This window comes from Bufo bufo, chromosome 2 (genome assembly GCF_905171765.1).
Source record: "Bufo bufo chromosome 2, aBufBuf1.1, whole genome shotgun sequence".
In the NCBI taxonomy this organism is placed as follows: Eukaryota; Metazoa; Chordata; class Amphibia; order Anura; family Bufonidae; genus Bufo; species Bufo bufo.
Window position 1 is genome coordinate 530,300,165 of NC_053390.1, and position 16,935 is coordinate 530,317,099.

The window sequence follows — 16,935 nt, forward strand, 5'->3', positions numbered from 1 at the left end:
ATATATAAAAAATATATAAAAAAATACACTAAATGAAGTATTGTAACACATGATGGTGTGTTGCGCAACATATATAATACTTTTGTCTGGCCATGTTATTACATGATACAAGCCCAAAAATATTGTATAAGAATGGGTTACCGGTATGTATAAGTGGTTTTATTTATTTTGAACAGTTTACGGTCACTCATATTTTCAGACAGTAATGTTGATTGAACCATCTTACTTTTTTATTCTGATACTCGCCCCCAGTTACGCCAATCTTTTTATGTCCCAATGGGAGGACGAAATTATTCAACCAAGACTGGGGTCGGACCTGGTGCTCTGGCGTAGGTACATCGATGATGTGATCTTTATATGGAAAAACAACATAATTACCCTTAACACCTTTCTGAAAGAAATTAATAACAATCAATATAATTTACAATTTACAGCAACTACTAGCCAAACTTCTGTAGTGTTTTTAGACATAGAAGTTCTAGCTAATAATAACAAACTTTATTGTAAAACTTATCAGAAAGAGGTCTCTAAAAACAACTACATACGTTTTGATAGTTGCCACTTACCACAATGGCTATTAAACATCCCTCAGGGACAATTCAGACGTATCAGGAGAAATTGTACCCACACTGAAACCTTTGAGATGGAAGCACAGAAAATGAAGGATCAATTTCATAAGAAAAAATACCCACTACCATTATTAGAAAAATCAGTAGACAAAATTCGTCAGATGGACCGCCAATCCTTTTTTGAAGAAAGAGTGAAAACTAATGAACTTCAAATAGACCGTGTCAAAAATACCATTAGACGAATATTACCATTTAGTCCCCAATATAAAAAAATAAAATCTATTATTCAAAAACATTGGCACTTTATTCAAAGCGATAAAGTATTAGGACATTCGATATCCTCTACACCAAATATTATATTTACTAAGGCTCCCAATTTAAATATATTGGTAGCCCCTACAGTTAAAATGAAAAATACCATTACTACAAAAACACCCACCTTGACAAGTTGGATGGGGCTTTCAGGCTTTCACCGGTGCAGCAGATGCGTGGGGTGCCGACTGACCAAGTTCCCAAAAACCACTCACTCCATTACATCTTCTGCGAACAGTCATGTACACAAAATCAAAGACTTTGTAACATGTGACACCAGCAGCGTAATATACAGTACATGTTTAAATGTCCGTGCAAATTGCAAAATGTGGGAAGGACGAAAAGACCTCTTAAAAGACATATTGCTGAACATATAAACAATATAAAAAAAGGGTACGAGACTCATTCTCTATCTAAACATTATAAAACACATCATAATTAGGATCCCGCAGGTTCAATATTCAGAATATTTAGAATGTCCAGACTTGAATCCAAAAGAATTTATGAACTGGGCACCCTCCTCCCCAATGGACTTAATGCCGACCTCGAAATCTTCGGATTTCTATGAACTCGACAATGATGTGGTATGCTCTTTGCTGACGAGAAATAGCAGTCAGGCTGTTCTACCAGCACTGCTATCTCCCTTACGCATTTAGCGTCCACATCCATGCTTCTGTCAAAAGTATCAGAATAATAAAGTAAGATGGTTCAATCAACATTACTGTCTGAAAATATGAGTGACCGTAAACTGTTCAAAATACCGGCATCTTCGGCATCTTCGGGCTCTGCAGCTACTCTACATTACAAAGACACTCCGAAAGGTACAAGCACCGCTGCCTCCGTGAGCACGTGGGACGCCGCGGTGACAGAGACAAACAACATCAGCCTGCTGTTACAAACAGAGTGTAACTATCAAGCCGTCTATATCAGAACCTATGATCGGAGTCAACTAACTGAGTAGCAGACATAATAATCAACCTTTAGGTGAATTAAGAAGCTGGTCTATAGACTGAGAGCATAGGACCATACAACGGCACCTATACTTAAGGGACACGGCAGGTGGCAAGTTCTGACACATTGATACAATTGTAATATATCTCGAAGGAAGATGCATAGTAACCTATCTGGAAGCAATTAACCTCAATATATTGAGACTATAACAAAGCTGGACAGACCTGTTGAATGAATTATCCTCTGCATACCACAGTGCGGTTTTCTTATTAGTGCTGTCTTTTTGGAGGAACTATATCTTTTTTTACTAACAGTACTGTTGGATCAAAATTTAGGATACTGTTGGACACAACAATGTCCAATACAGTATAACTAACTACAGTTGACTCACTGCCGCATAACGGTCGACCATCATTCCCTTCATTGACTATTGCGGTTATTCAGTTTGATATATCCTCTCTTATATGGTGCTTTCTTGAGGATGCTGTTATTGTTGGATCGAATGCAACTATTCATTATGGTGTAGTGTGCCCAACTGCAGAATCGCTGAGCACAGTTCACCATAGGAACCATACTCCCATTGCGGTTTATTATTTCTCCACTGCGATTACACTATATAGCTGCTCATATTTTGACATTTACATTTTTTATTGCATTTTTAATGAGTTATTTCACTTTATACACAAAATCTAGGGGATTTACTGCTTAACCCTTCTTTTGCAGGCTACAATTTTTGATTTTTGGCGATAGTGTGAACTACACATACTCACTTGCAACTACTATTATCATTATTTTTATTTTGATATTTATTTATATTTTTATTGTATTTCTATATTTCTTTATAATATTAATATATATATATATATATATATATATATATATATATATATTATATCAAAAATCACGCTTGGGATTGAACCTCTACCACGGGTATCAAATATGAAGATGTTCTGTTGACACATTGCTCAGCTATTAAGTGTTTTTATACAACCTCTTTTTTAATTTATGTACAATAAATATTTAGTACTTACACAAGTTCTGATACATATGTTATACTTCATATGAGGTGTGCACAACCAATCTATAACTTTTTAACATGAGAGGGGAGTGATTAGAATTTTTTAGACTTTTGGAACTATAGTATTGCAGTGTATGGGAATTCTGACATGTTCTCCAGGCCCCAGGCAGACATGACAACCAATTGGCTCCACACTATTTCGATGAGGGGTGAGACACTGGGGGTCAGAGGGAATCACATGCCTCTGAATAAACGCTCAGATGCCCCCAGATTCCATTGTTGCTACTGACCATGACATCTGAGGGGTTGAATGTCCTGGATTGAAGCTATTTGTAATCACCTGGCGTGGTTGTTTATCACCTGCTATGCTGCTCCTCAGAAAACATCATCTTTCAGCCCCTGACATCCGCCATACGTGTACAGTGAATGTCGCAAAAGGGTTAAAATATTTTGCTTTTGAGAAGGGTATCGATATGGGACCTAATCAGGAGAACTGAAATGCTGCTGGCAACTGGCAAGCGTTGCGGCTTCTTCATTACCAGGCACAGTGCCATACTTTCTGTAATGGCTGTGTGCTGTTCTACATGTAGTTCTGTCCCATTCACTAGAATTATACCGAGCTGCAGAAAGCTGCACTACCATAGCCACCACAAAATGTATGGCACTGTGCCTAGCAAACAGTTAAGAGGCCGCAGTGCTTACCCAAGTGCCGCATCCCTTTAAACAGCCGATTGTGGCGATCAGATTTGTACAGTAAAGTTTCTTGATGTTGGAGTGTAAACCTGTTCCATTCACAAAAGAGTCTAAAATGTATTGCTCTACTATGAATTTTCTATTTCACAATTTATTTTTATTTTTTTATTTTAGATAACATTAATTTGGTCTACCAATGAAATTGCCTGGACGTCAGAGGAAGATAGTAATAGCTGCTGTCAGCATTACAATACTATTGGCCGTTATCGGAGCTGTGATTGCTGCAGTTGTAATCATTTTGATGCGCGGTAAGAAATATTCACCTTTCTTCATTGTAAAGCACTGTATTGATACAAACTAAGGGCTCATTCAGACGGCCATATGCTGCTTTCCGCATTTGGACCACAATGTTTCGGATTAGGACCCATTCACTTCTATAGGGCCCCAAAAGATGCGGACAGCACTCCGCAAAACAAATAAAACATGTGCTATACTTCAGTGTAAATTGCAGATATGCTGATGTAACAGCAAAAAATCGGATTCGCAAAAAACATACGGCTGTCTGAATGAGCCCTAATAGTAACACTGTTTTATCGCCCATAGCAACCCATGAGAGTTCAGCTCTCATTTCTTAAACCCCTCAAAAATGAAAGCTGAGCTCTGATTGGCAGGACCGGACATCTCGCCAGTCCCTGACAATCTCATGCCTGCGACTCTGCTGTGAGTAATAGCACAAGCGGAGAGGCTCTGCTTCTGCTTTGGGAGCAGCAACTATTCATGCACTGCTACCTGGAAGTGTGGCAGCGCATGCGCAGCTGCTTCTCCAGTAGCGAAAGCAGAGCCTTTCGACTTGCGCTATTACTCACAGCAGAGTCGCAGGCATGAGATTGTCAGGGCCTGGCGGGATGTCCGGTCCTGCCAATCATCAGGCAGGTGGGTGCTTCTTCACCTATGGGGGCAGCTCTTTACAGGTTAAGAACTCTTGCTAATAACATGAACTGATTTGTTAAACTAATTCTTACACCCCACAAATACTTTTTGTACAGTTTCAGAGTAAATTGTTTCAAACATTAAATGGTGCCATTAAAAATCTAAGTTAGACCCTTGGAATGAAGACGAAGAGGAAATTTGAAAATATTGTTTCCAAAACTGTCCTGTCTTGAAGGGGTTAATATAGTAATATAGTTTGTAAGGCTAAATAAAGAATAGGTCCATCCAGTTCGGCCTGTTGTCCTGCATAGTTCAAGAGGAAGGCTAAAAACCCCTGTGAGGTAGAAGCCAATTTTCCCCATTTAAAGGGGAAACAATTCCTTCCCGACTCCAATCAGGCAATCAGAATAACTCCCTGGATCAACAACCCCTCTCTAGTAGCTATAGCCTGTAATATTATTACGCTCCAGAAATACATCCAGGCCCAGCTTGAACTCTTTTAGTGAACTTACCATCACCACCTCCTCAGGCAGAGAGTTCCATTGTCACGAGGGTATCAAGAGCCACGTCTGACTCCGTTATACCCGGGGTCAGGAGGTCGCAGCGGGTTGCTGCGCGCTCTATATCTAAAGATCACGTTGTTTCTTAGTGATTGTTTTCTGTGTTTGCCTTGCTATCCTTTTTGTCTCAATCAGGGATCCGTAGCTTCTCCTCCTCAGCTGTTTCTTGTCTGCCACTCCCAACCTCCTTATATTCTCCCCTCACTCTTCTCTAGTTGCCAGTTATAGAGCTTCCTGCCTGGACATCTATACTGACCCACTGGAGTTGTGAATCCTGGTTGTCGTTCCAGAGTGCTACCCTCTGGATCCCTGTTGGGCTTCTTGTTGTCTCCTGTTGTCGCCCACCTGGGATTATATGTTGAGTTTGTATTGTCTGTCCTTCCCTTGGTGTTTTCCTTTAGAGCTAGTGGTGCGGACTAGTGTTCCCACCGCCCTGTTCACTATCTAGGGCTCAGCTTAGGGAAAGCCAGGGCTTTAGGCACGTGATCGGCGTACGGGTGAGGAACCCGTCTAGGGACGTCAGGGCAGCCAGGTGCCAGCCGCTAGGTGAGTCAGGGGTCGCCACCTTCCCTCTCACTTGGGCAGGGCCTTCCTTGTTCCCTCCCTCTGTGTCACGTATGTGATAGTCACGCCGACCGTGATATTATAACTGGCCTTTACTTTTTGAGAAAAAAAATAAAATAAAAAATAATATTATTATTTTTTTTTTTTTTTCTCTACTTAGAATCCAATATGGATCCTATTGCTGCCTTGGCAAAACAGCTTCAAGGCCTGTCTTTGGAGGTGGCAGGATTGAAGTCGTCTGTCCTCCAACAACAGCAGCAAATGCAGCAGACCGCACCCCCAGCGGTTGCTATGGGTAACCAGGTAGTTACAGAACCCAAGGTTGTTCTTCCTGACAGATTTTCTGGGGGAAGGGACAAATTTGCGACGTTCCGTGAGGCCTGCAAATTATACTTTAAGTTGCGCCCTTACTCCTCAGGTAATGAAGAACAGCGGGTAGGGATTGTCATTTCCCTGCTTCAGGGGGACCCACAATCCTGGGCGTTCTCGTTACCCCCTGGTTCCCAGGCTCTCCGGTCAGTGGAGGGATTTTTTGGGGCTTTGGGTCTCATATATGATGACCCTGACCGAGTCGCCCTGGCTGAGTCGAAGTTACGGAGACTCCTACAGGGAGATCGGTCAGCAGAGGAATATTGCTCAGAGTTCCGTAGGTGGGCTACGGATACTCAGTGGAACGACCCGGCTCTCAGGAGTCAGTTCTGCTCTGGGTTATCTGAAAGGGTTAAGGATGCACTGGCGCTATATGAGACCCCCCTTTCCCTTGATGCTGTTATGTCCCTCTCTATCAGAATAGATAGGCGTCTTAGGGAGAGATCGAAAATTCCTGAGCAATTGGTTACCTCTCCCAAGCAACAATTAGTCTGTACTGACTTAGATGAGCCTATGCAGCTAGGCGGAACTTCTCGTCAGGTCCGTCCTCCTGAGGTTCGCCGTAGGGGGGGGGGCTTGTTTTTTCTGTGGGGGGAAGGGTCATTTCATTAATGTCTGTCCCTCCTTTCTCAAAAACAAAAGACCGTCGGAAAACTACTAACCCCAGGCTGTGCGGAGGATGTCAGCCGGGGGGTATACGTTTCCTCCATACGAACATCTCAATTTGTGTTACCAGCGGTTATTGTTTTTGGTGTTAAGACGGAGTCTATTTCTTTTTTTCTAGACAGTGGAGCAGGGGTAAATTTGATAGATGCCCATTTTGCCCGCACTATGGGTTTGTCTCTCTGTACGCTGCAGAGACCTATTCCCGTATTCGCTATAGATTCGGCTCCTCTGTCTCAGAGAAACCTCACCCACATTGTTCATAATTTACACCTTCGGGTAGGGGACCACCATAATGAGTGTCTTTCATGTTACGTTCTGGAGGGCCTTCCCTCTCCTGTGGTATTGGGTCTTCCCTGGTTGGTAGCGCACAATCCAGTGGTGGATTGGCAGGCCAGGGAGATATTGGAGTGGAGTGAGCATTGCAGAGAGAATTGCTTAAATAACAATTGCTTAATCGCCTCCATAGCTTCCCTACCTACATTTATTTCGGACTTTGAGGACGTTTTTTCTGAAAAGGGTTGTCAGAAGCTACCACCTCATCGTCCTTATGATTGCCCGGTTAACCTGATTCCCGGTGCAAAATTACCCAAGTCCAGGTTGTATAATCTTTCGGGTCCCGAGAGACAAGCCATGAAAGATTATATCTCCGAGAGTCTGGCTAAGGGACACATCAGACCCTCTTCTTCACCCGTGGCTGCAGGGTTTTTCTTTGTTAAAAAGAAAGATGGGGGCCTGCGTCCTTGCCTAGATTTCCGTGAGCTAAACCAGATAACCATCCGAGACCCATACCCTCTTCCTCTCATTCCTGACCTTTTTAATCAGATTGCGGGTGCTAGGTGGTTCTCCAAACTTGATCTTAGGGGGGCCTACAATCTGATTCGTATCAGGGAAGGGGATGAGTGGAAGACAGCTTTTAACACCCCTGAGGGGCATTATGAAAATCTAGTTATGCCTTTCGGTCTGACCAATGCCCCCGCTGTCTTCCAACATTTCGTTAATGATATTTTTAGTCATCTCATCGGCAGGTTTGTAGTCATATACCTAGATGATATCTTAATTTATTCGGCTGATCTGAAAACACATGAGGTGCATGTCAGGCAAGTACTGCAGGTCCTACGGACGAATAAATTATATGCGAAAATTGAAAAATGTGTCTTCGCCGTTCAGGAAATACAGTTCCTGGGATATCTATTATCTGCTTCAGGTTTCCGTATGGATCCTGGGAAGGTCCAGGCAATTTTAGATTGGGATCTTCCTGAGAACCTTAAAGCCCTACAACGGTTTTTGGGTTTCGCAAATTTCTATAGAAAGTTCATTAAAAATGATTCAGTGATCGTTAAACCCCTTACCGACATGACTAGGAAGGGGACTGATTTTTCTAAATGGTCTGACGCCGCTAAAAATGCATTTTCCTCTCTAAAAGAGAGGATTACCTCGGCACCTGTTCTAATTCAACCTGATGTCTCCCAGCCTTTTATTGTTGAGGTAGATGCGTCAGAGGTGGGAGTGGGGGCTGTATTGTCTCAGGGTCCGTCTCCTGGCAAATGGCGCCCTTGCGCTTTCTTTTCCAAAAAATTATCTTCTGCAGAGAAGAACTATGATGTTGGAAATAGGGAACTGTTGGCGATTAAGCTGGCGCTTGAAGAGTGGCGTCACTTCTTAGAGGGAGCAATCCACCCCGTCACGGTGATTACGGATCACAAAAACCTTCTGTACCTAGAATCGGCTAAGCGTCTCACCCCTAGACAAGCTAGGTGGTCGCTATTCTTTACCAGATTTAACTTTGTAATCACCTATCGTCCTGGGGCAAAAAATACCAAGGCAGACGCGTTATCTCGTAGTTTCCCTGGAGGGGGTAATGCTAGTGATCCGGTACCTATTTTACAAAGAGGAGTGGTTGTCTCTGCTGTACACTCTGTTCTAGAGGGAAAGGTGTTAGAGGCCCAGGGGGACGCCCCGGCCTCTTGCCCCTCAGAGAAATTGTTTGTACCGTTAAACCTGCGTCTTGAATTATTAAAAGAACATCATAATTCGGCACTTGCTGGGCACCCGGGTAGTAAAGCAACCTTGGAGCTATTATCTCGTCGTTTTTGGTGGCCAAGGTTGCGTCAGGATGTAATGGATTTCGTGTCTACTTGCTCTACTTGTGCACGCGCGAAAGTCTCTCATACACGTCCAGCAGGGTCTTTATTGCCTCTTTTTATCCCCAATAGGCCATGGACACATCTGTCAATGGATTTCATCACTGACTTACCGTTGTCTGCGGGTAAAACAGTTATTTTGGTAGTAGTAGACAGGTTTAGCAAAATGGTACACTTTATTGCGCTACCCGCACTTCCTAATGCTAAAACTCTTGCTCAGGTGTTTATCAGTGAAATCGTGAAGCTTCACGGGGTCCCTTCCGATGTGGTTTCGGATCGGGGAACCCAGTTTATTTCTAAGTTTTGGAAAGCTTTTTGTTCCCGTTCGGGGGTACACTTGTCCTTTTCCTCAGCTTTCCATCCTCAGTCGAATGGACAGACTGAGCGTACCAACCAAAACCTAGAAACATATTTAAGGTGTTTTGTGTCTGAAAACCAAGAGTTGTGGTCATCATATTTACCGTTAGCTGAGTTTGCCATAAATAATCATTATCAGGAGTCCACTGGCAAGTCACCATTCCTTGGTGCATACGGTTTTCATCCCCAATTTTGTACTTTCAAAGAGGGGGGGTCTTCTGGGGTTCCCGAAGAGGAAAGGTTTTCTTCATCTCTTTCTTCGGTATGGCAGAAGGTGCAAGTTAACTTGAAAAAGATGAGTGGTAAATATAAATGCATGGCCGATAAGAAACGGTCGCCAGGTCCGGACCTAGGGGTGAATGACTATGTGTGGTTGTCTACTAGGAATATTAAGTTGAAGGTTCCCTCTTGGAAACTGGGCCCTAGGTTCATTGGTCCTTATAAAATAGTAGCCGTCATTAACCCTGTGGCTTTTCGCCTGGAGCTACCTCAGACTTTTAAGATCCATAACGTCTTCCATAAATCGTTACTCAAGAAGTATGTTCCACCTCTAGAACCATCACCGCTTCCACCTCCTCCTGTTATTGTGGATGGTAATCTGGAGTTTCAAATAGCCAGAATTGTTGATTCTCGTCGGGTCCGCCGCTCTCTTCAGTATCTGGTGCATTGGAGGGGTTACGGTCCCGAGGAAAGAATGTGGGTTCCAGCGTCAGAGGTAAACGCCAACAGGTTAATTCAGGCTTTCCATGCCTCTCATCCGGAGAGACCTGGTCCTGAGTGTCCGGAGGCCCCTCGTGAAAGGGGGGGTACTGTCACGAGGGTATCAAGAGCCACGTCTGACTCCGTTATACCCGGGGTCAGGAGGTCGCAGCGGGTTGCTGCGCGCTCTATATCTATAGATCACGTTGTTTCTTAGTGATTGTTTTCTGTGTTTGCCTTGCTATCCTTTTTGTCTCAATCAGGGATCCGTAGCTTCTCCTCCTCAGCTGTTTCTTGTCTGCCACTCCCAACCTCCTTATATTCTCCCCTCACTCTTCTCTAGTTGCCAGTTATAGAGCTTCCTGCCTGGACATCTATACTGACCCACTGGAGTTGTGAATCCTGGTTGTCGTTCCAGAGTGCTACCCTCCGGATCCCTGTTGGGCTTCTTGTTGTCTCCTGTTGTCGCCCACCTGGGATTATATGTTGAGTTTGTATTGTCTGTCCTTCCCTTGGTGTTTTCCTTTAGAGCTAGTGGTGCGGACTAGTGTTCCCACCGCCCTGTTCACTATCTAGGGCTCAGCTTAGGGAAAGCCAGGGCTTTAGGCACGTGATCGGCGTACGGGTGAGGAACCCGTCTAGGGACGTCAGGGCAGCCAGGTGCCAGCCGCTAGGTGAGTCAGGGGTCGCCACCTTCCCTCTCACTTGGGCAGGGCCTTCCTTGTTCCCTCCCTCTGCGTCACGTATGTGATAGTCACGCCGACCGTGATATCCATAGTCTCACTACACTTACCTTAAAGAATCCTCTTCTATGTTTGTGTACAAACCTTCTTTCCTCCAGACACAGAGGATGTCCCCTCGTCACAGTCACAGGGATAAATAGATGATGGGATAGATCTCTGTACTGACCCCTGATATATTTATACATAGTAATTAAATCTCCCCTCAGTCGTCTTTTTTCTCAAGTGATTAACCCTAATTTTGATAATCTTTCAGGGTACTGTAGTCCACCCATTCCAGCTATTACTATAGTTGCCCTTCTCTGAACCCTCTCCAGCTCTGCTATGTCTGTCATTTCCATAGAGATCAGTGATGGCTGAATTTCCTTGGGCTTCGTGGTAACGAATCAATTTTTCCTAAAATGGTGGCTGAAAAAAAATATATACTCACCTCATCCACTTGCTCGTGGAGAGGCTGTCCGCTCCCATCTTGCTTGAAGAAAACCCACCAAAGGACCTGCGGCGAGCGTGATCATGTCACCATGTGATCACGCTGGGAGTGATGATATCGCGCGCTCTGTGTGATTACGTGGTGATGTCATCAGGCTAGCCGCAGGTTCTTTGGTGGGTTTTCTTCAATCAAGGCGGGAGCAAGTGGATGAGGTGAGTATTATTATTTTTTTAACCTAACTTTAACCTATACTAAATTTTTTATTACATACAATTACAAAAGTATTCAGATCCAGGTGCTGGTTTGAAAAATGCTGAATATTTTTCGTGAGACAATCCCTTCAAAGCCCTTTAACATGGAATGAGGATCGGGAAAATTATCGGAGATAAGCATTTGTATAAACTCTTGTTCCCAATAACTGACCTGTATAAATGTGCCACCGATCACCAAGTCATTAGATGTCTGTTTGTCCACATGATGATGACTGGTTCCAAAAACACAGCATCAGTACAAAACGACTTATGCATTGTATTTACAAAGGTTCTTAATGGGTTTTGTGAATTATGTGTAAACTACAAAGTTTGAAGTATTTTTATTAGTTCATGATATGCAGCAAACTGTTAAAAAAATGAAAGGTGTTAAGGGTCATGTTGTCCAAAAAAAATCTAAAATAATTAGTCATAGTAGTGGTAATAGTTTGAATCTTGTCATGTCCACCACGGCTATCAAGCATACATATAAGGGCTCATGCACATGACCGTATGGCTTTTTCAGTGTTTTGCAGTCCGTTTTTTACGGATCCGTTTTTCCATTTTTTTGTTTCTGTTTTTCCGTATGCCATATACAGTATACAGTAATTACATAGAAAAAATTGTGCTGGGCATAACATTTTCATTAGATGATTCAGTAAAAACGGAACGGATACGGAAGACATACGGATGCATTCCCGTATGTGTTCTGTTTTTTTTGCGGACCCATTGACATGTTCTATCTTTTCACAGTACGGAAATACGGAAATACTGAAACGGAATGCACACGGAGACACTTCAGTTTTTTTTGCTGAACCATTGAAATGAATAGTTCAGTATATGTACCCCATACTGAACTAAAAAAACGGCCAGTATACTGAACGCAAAATACTGTCGTGTGCATGAGCCCTAATATTCAGAATGTCAATTCATAATAATACTCAGGTTCCATTCACACATCCGTGTGTGTTTTGCGGATCCATGGATCCGCAAAACATGGACATCGGCGATGTACGTTCCGCATTTTGCGGACCGCACATCGCCGGCACTTAATGGAAAATGCCTAATCTTGTCCGCAATTGCGGACAAGAATAGGACATGTTCTATATTGTTCGGGATCGGAATTGCCGACCCCGAAGTGCGGATCCGCAATTCCGGATCCGGGCAGCACATCGTGCTGCCCCATAGAAATGAATGGGTCCGCAATTGCGGAACGAAATTGCGGATGTGTGAATGGACCCTCACTGTGTGGAATTTCAGTGTATTTTGGCAAAAGCTGTGGCGCTGAGAGTATTTGATTAAAAACGTAACAATATAATCTTATTTTTTATAGGTACAACCGATGAGGTGCTGCTGAACACCAGCTACGTTTACTACAACGGCTCTTTTAGGATCCTAAATTTCAACTATACAAATCAATATCTTCATAGCAGCAGCCTTGAATTCCAGGCATTGGCTGTTCAGATTGAAGAGTTTGTAAGTCATTTTGATTTTCCTTTAATGTCATTCCACAGTGCACACAGCTGTATCTATAAATGGATCCTTTCCTTGTTTTCTTGCTTAATGTGGTTGTCCAGGATTAGAAAAGGGGTCTGCTTTTTCCCAGAAACAGCACACCCCTCTTAGCCATGATCCGTGCCTGGTATTTCAGCTCATTCCCATTAATGGGGTTGTGCAGTGATAAGATCTTCAGGATAGGTCATCAATATCAGATCAGCAGGTACTCCTGTCAATCCGTTGTTTTAAGGGGTCGCGGCGCTCGTGCAATCGCTGCATCCTCTTCAAAGTTAACCTGCACACTGTTTTCCTTGTAGTGGCAATGTAGGGCAAATACAACTGCTTGTTCCATTCAAACAGCTGATCGGCAGGGGTGCCAGCAGTTGGACCCCCGTCGATCTGATAAATGATCATATAAGTACATAAGATTTAAAATATAACAAATTAATTTCATATGTAAATGCTCTAGTCAGTGGAGGCGCCAAATAATCTGGATGTCTTATACTGGGTTTTGTGTCAATACTTAAAAGGGAACCTGTCATGTGGATATTTGATTATAATCTAACTAATTATATACAATCATTAACTACTTAAAAGTACCTTAGATGTATTCACTTACTGGTGTGACAGATGGTTACCTCATAATATACACACAAAGATGCCGCATGCCGCATGCTAATGAGCTGATTTGAGTCCAGCGTGATGTCATTGAGTCCAGCGTTTTTTTAATTCAGAGATATAGCCACTCCCCTGCCCACCTGCTGCTGGTTCATATGGAAACAAACTGTCACTCAGCAGCAGGTGGGCGGGGAGAGTCAGGAGCTCATGAATATTCAGGACTCATCATTATTAGCTGGAGCTTTTTAATACAAGACGTTGGCAGATTGACTGGGTCAATTAAAGAACGTGACCCAGCATTGTGCTAAGAGAATCAGTCACTTATTTATGTTGCCCTTAGTTAGGACACCATAAAACTGGTGACAGGTTCCCTTTAACCACTACTATAGCTTAAAAGTTTCCATTTTCACTGCATGGCAGAAGCATAAAATATATATATCCTGTATGATAATGATGATTATGTTGAATCTTAATTATTTTCCAAACCTGTTGATAGTAATAACTTGACATTCACTTGTATTGCTTACAGATTAATGCAGCCTATATAAATTCAGAGCTCAAAAGCCTGTACATCAGATCGCAAGTTGTTAGCCTAAGGTACATCATGTATTATTACCCTGTCTTGACTTTCATGTCATTTTATTACTGTGTATTTTATATAATATATGTATATGGGCACTGGCCCATATCACAGATGCGGACCCATTGACATGAATGGGTCCATAATCCTCCAAATACGGTGCGGTGTAGAGCAGAAGCACTGATTGGAAGCCCATGGAATCACTAAGAAGTGCTTCTGTGGGATTTTTGGTCCGTGCCTCCTCACTGCAATAGATCGGACATGGCTTATTTTTTGCCCTATATTGCAGACCGCGGACCCATTCAAGTGAATGGGTCCATACCGCAATACAGGATTCACATGGCCGGTGCATGAGCATTGCGAACCGCAATTTGCGGTTCACAGCACGGACATGAACGGCTAAAGTTTGTGTGAATGTACCCTAAATTATATGCAGTTACAAAAGTATTCAAATCCAGGTCCTGCTTTCAAAAATGTAGAGTGTTTTTTGTGGGACAGACCCTTTGCTTGTTCTTTAGATATGCTTTATTGTAGCCACATGGACATAGGAAACCAATGTCTGGAGATGTCTGATCAGAATCAGTTAAAGAAATAAATCAAGCAATACTCACAGCTCTGATGTCCTGCTGGGACCTTTCAATCATTCCAGGGTCCCCCAACTTTAAACCCTCAGGCGCTGTAGTCAATTCTTAGTACAACATCTAAGCAGTCATTTACCAGAACAGGGATGCTCCTGGTGATTAACCCCCCCCCCCCCCCCTTCCCCTGTGATGAGCTTGCAGGGGCCATTCGGTTGTTATACCTTTCTGGTGTCTTGTGTCATTATCAAGTTGAAATTAAGTCTTGCCTGCAGGCTTAATAGAAACCACTGCAGTCTATTGTATAAGCGATCTAACAATTGTTTGTTCAACCCCTCTGAGGGGACTAAAAAAAAAAAGTTTTAAAAATAACAAAAATAATTAAAATTCAAACCACCCACTTCCCCCATTGTGCAAATAATCATAATTGGCATCATTAAACTAATAAAATATAAAAGCATTCATCCTGTAGGGTGAACGGTGTAACCGAAGAATAAAAAGTTAGTTTAGTAAAAAGTTATTAAAAAAGTCATACATAACCCAATATGGTATCAATAAAAACTAAAGATCGCCCCCCCTCCAAAAAAGATAAAAATATAAAAAAGTTATAGGTATATTAAAAGTATTAGAAAAAGAGAAAAACTTATAAATGTGGTATCACTGTAATCGTACTAACCAGCAGAATAAAATTTACATTACATTTTTAACGTCATAGATACGAAACCCATAAAATAATATAATTTTTTCCAGTTCCCCCTCATTTACAAATTTTTTGCAGCTTCCCACTAGATCGTATAGAATATTAAATAGTGGCATAAGAAAATACAATTTCAGGAAGGGGTTAAGGATTAGGAAAGAGAACCCCCACAACCCCTTTTACGTCTACTGCATAAATAAGTGTTTGCATGCTCATGTTTATTTTGCTGTTTCTTCGCAGCCCTGGAAGTGTAATACCTGGATTTGTCCTGTTATTCCATATTAATATAAATGGGAAGCAAAATATTTCAGCTCAGACTGTACTCGCTAAAAACATAGAAAATACCTCGGTGGCACATTTCAACATTGACAACAGTTCACTTCAAATGACAGGCGAGTAGTGAATAAAATGCAAAAACAGATTTGATAAAAATTAGCACATAGGTGTGATATTGTGAATGTTTAGGTTTAACCATTTGATTGTAACTGATGAATGTTAAAGATGTTTTCTGGGAAACAGTATTAAAGGCCTGCTCAGCCAGTCACTGGCCTTAGCGGTGAGTGGGTCTTTCCTAGCGTATCTAGCATGTCAAGCCAGGACAAGAAGTAAGGAGCAGCAGGGACCAAAGCAGCATTGGAACAATTGGCAGGGGATCGGTGGAGTCCAGCATAGATTTTTTATTTATTTTTTAACACATTCTGACTATTTTTTTTTTTTTTACATTCTCCCTGGAAAACTGCTTTAATAATAATCATTTTATATGGTAATAAAATTACCAGAAATGGAAATTTGTTCAGTTTCAATTTATTCTCCTTTACAATGTAAATCACTGAGCCAAAAAATTCCCCTTAAAACATAACATTTATTTATTCTTATTACTAAAATCCCACTATAACTATAATATAATCAAATCAGATCAAGGAATAGATCTATCACCACCATGTGGTTACTCACGGTACTGTTGACCAAGTAATGTCTGCATCAACAGGAATACAGGTCCCAGAGTACATGACAGTCTCGCCTTGCAGGATAATGGATACAGGACAGGTGTCTGATTTGTTTCTCCTGACGAGTCACACTGGATCTTTATATAGCCAGGCCAGATCAGCTTGTCTTCATTCCAAGATACAGGGCAGATTATATACAAGTCCGCTTTAGGCAGTGTGGGAATGTCCCTACAGGCTATACTCGCCCTGCCTACAAGCAGAGTAATCACCCAGATAGGGGCGGCCCCACTTCTCGGTGGCTGTACCCTGTTGTGCTGTCCCTACCTGTCAAGTTCCCAAATCATGGAGACTGCCAAATGTTATATCTGTGGTTCCAGAACTTAGTATGACAAACCTATAAATGTCCAAGTGAGGGACCTACTGGTGATGGTGGTTATCCTATATAGAAGTTAGAAAGATTATCATCCCAACGCGTTTTCCCTTCAAAATATAGAGGTTCATCCGGGGATCTTGTTGACTGTGCTCGGTGGCGCTGGAGAGGATAATCCTGCCATAGATGAGTGGCTTGCAGTGGCCTTTACAATGTATTTGACTTGTTTAGGAGAGTGGAAAAAGCCAGTAAAAAGTTAGCGAACCCGCCCTTTGGAATTACCTGGATTTCTGAACTAATTACTAATAAAATGTGGTCAGGTTGTTATCTTAGTCACAATTATAACCAAACCATTAAATCCTCTCTCCACCATGGTTCACAGTTGGGATGATGTTCTGGTG

The 16,935-nt window shown here is 42.3% G+C and overlaps 1 protein-coding gene across 1 annotated transcript in view; it reads left to right on the top strand.

Moving 5' to 3' along the window:
• Positions 1-1,584: 1,584 nt before the first annotated feature.
• LOC120990959 (transmembrane protease serine 11D-like) overlaps positions 1,585-16,935 on the top strand; it is a 65,906-nt gene continuing 50,555 nt past the window's right edge. Inside the window, exons 1-4 of the mRNA XM_040419850.1 lie at positions 1,585-1,786; positions 12,581-12,723; positions 13,892-13,959; positions 15,458-15,609. Of these exons, the coding sequence (XP_040275784.1) occupies positions 1,585-1,786; positions 12,581-12,723; positions 13,892-13,959; positions 15,458-15,609 (565 nt within the window). The remainder of the gene's footprint in view (positions 1,787-12,580; positions 12,724-13,891; positions 13,960-15,457; positions 15,610-16,935) is intronic.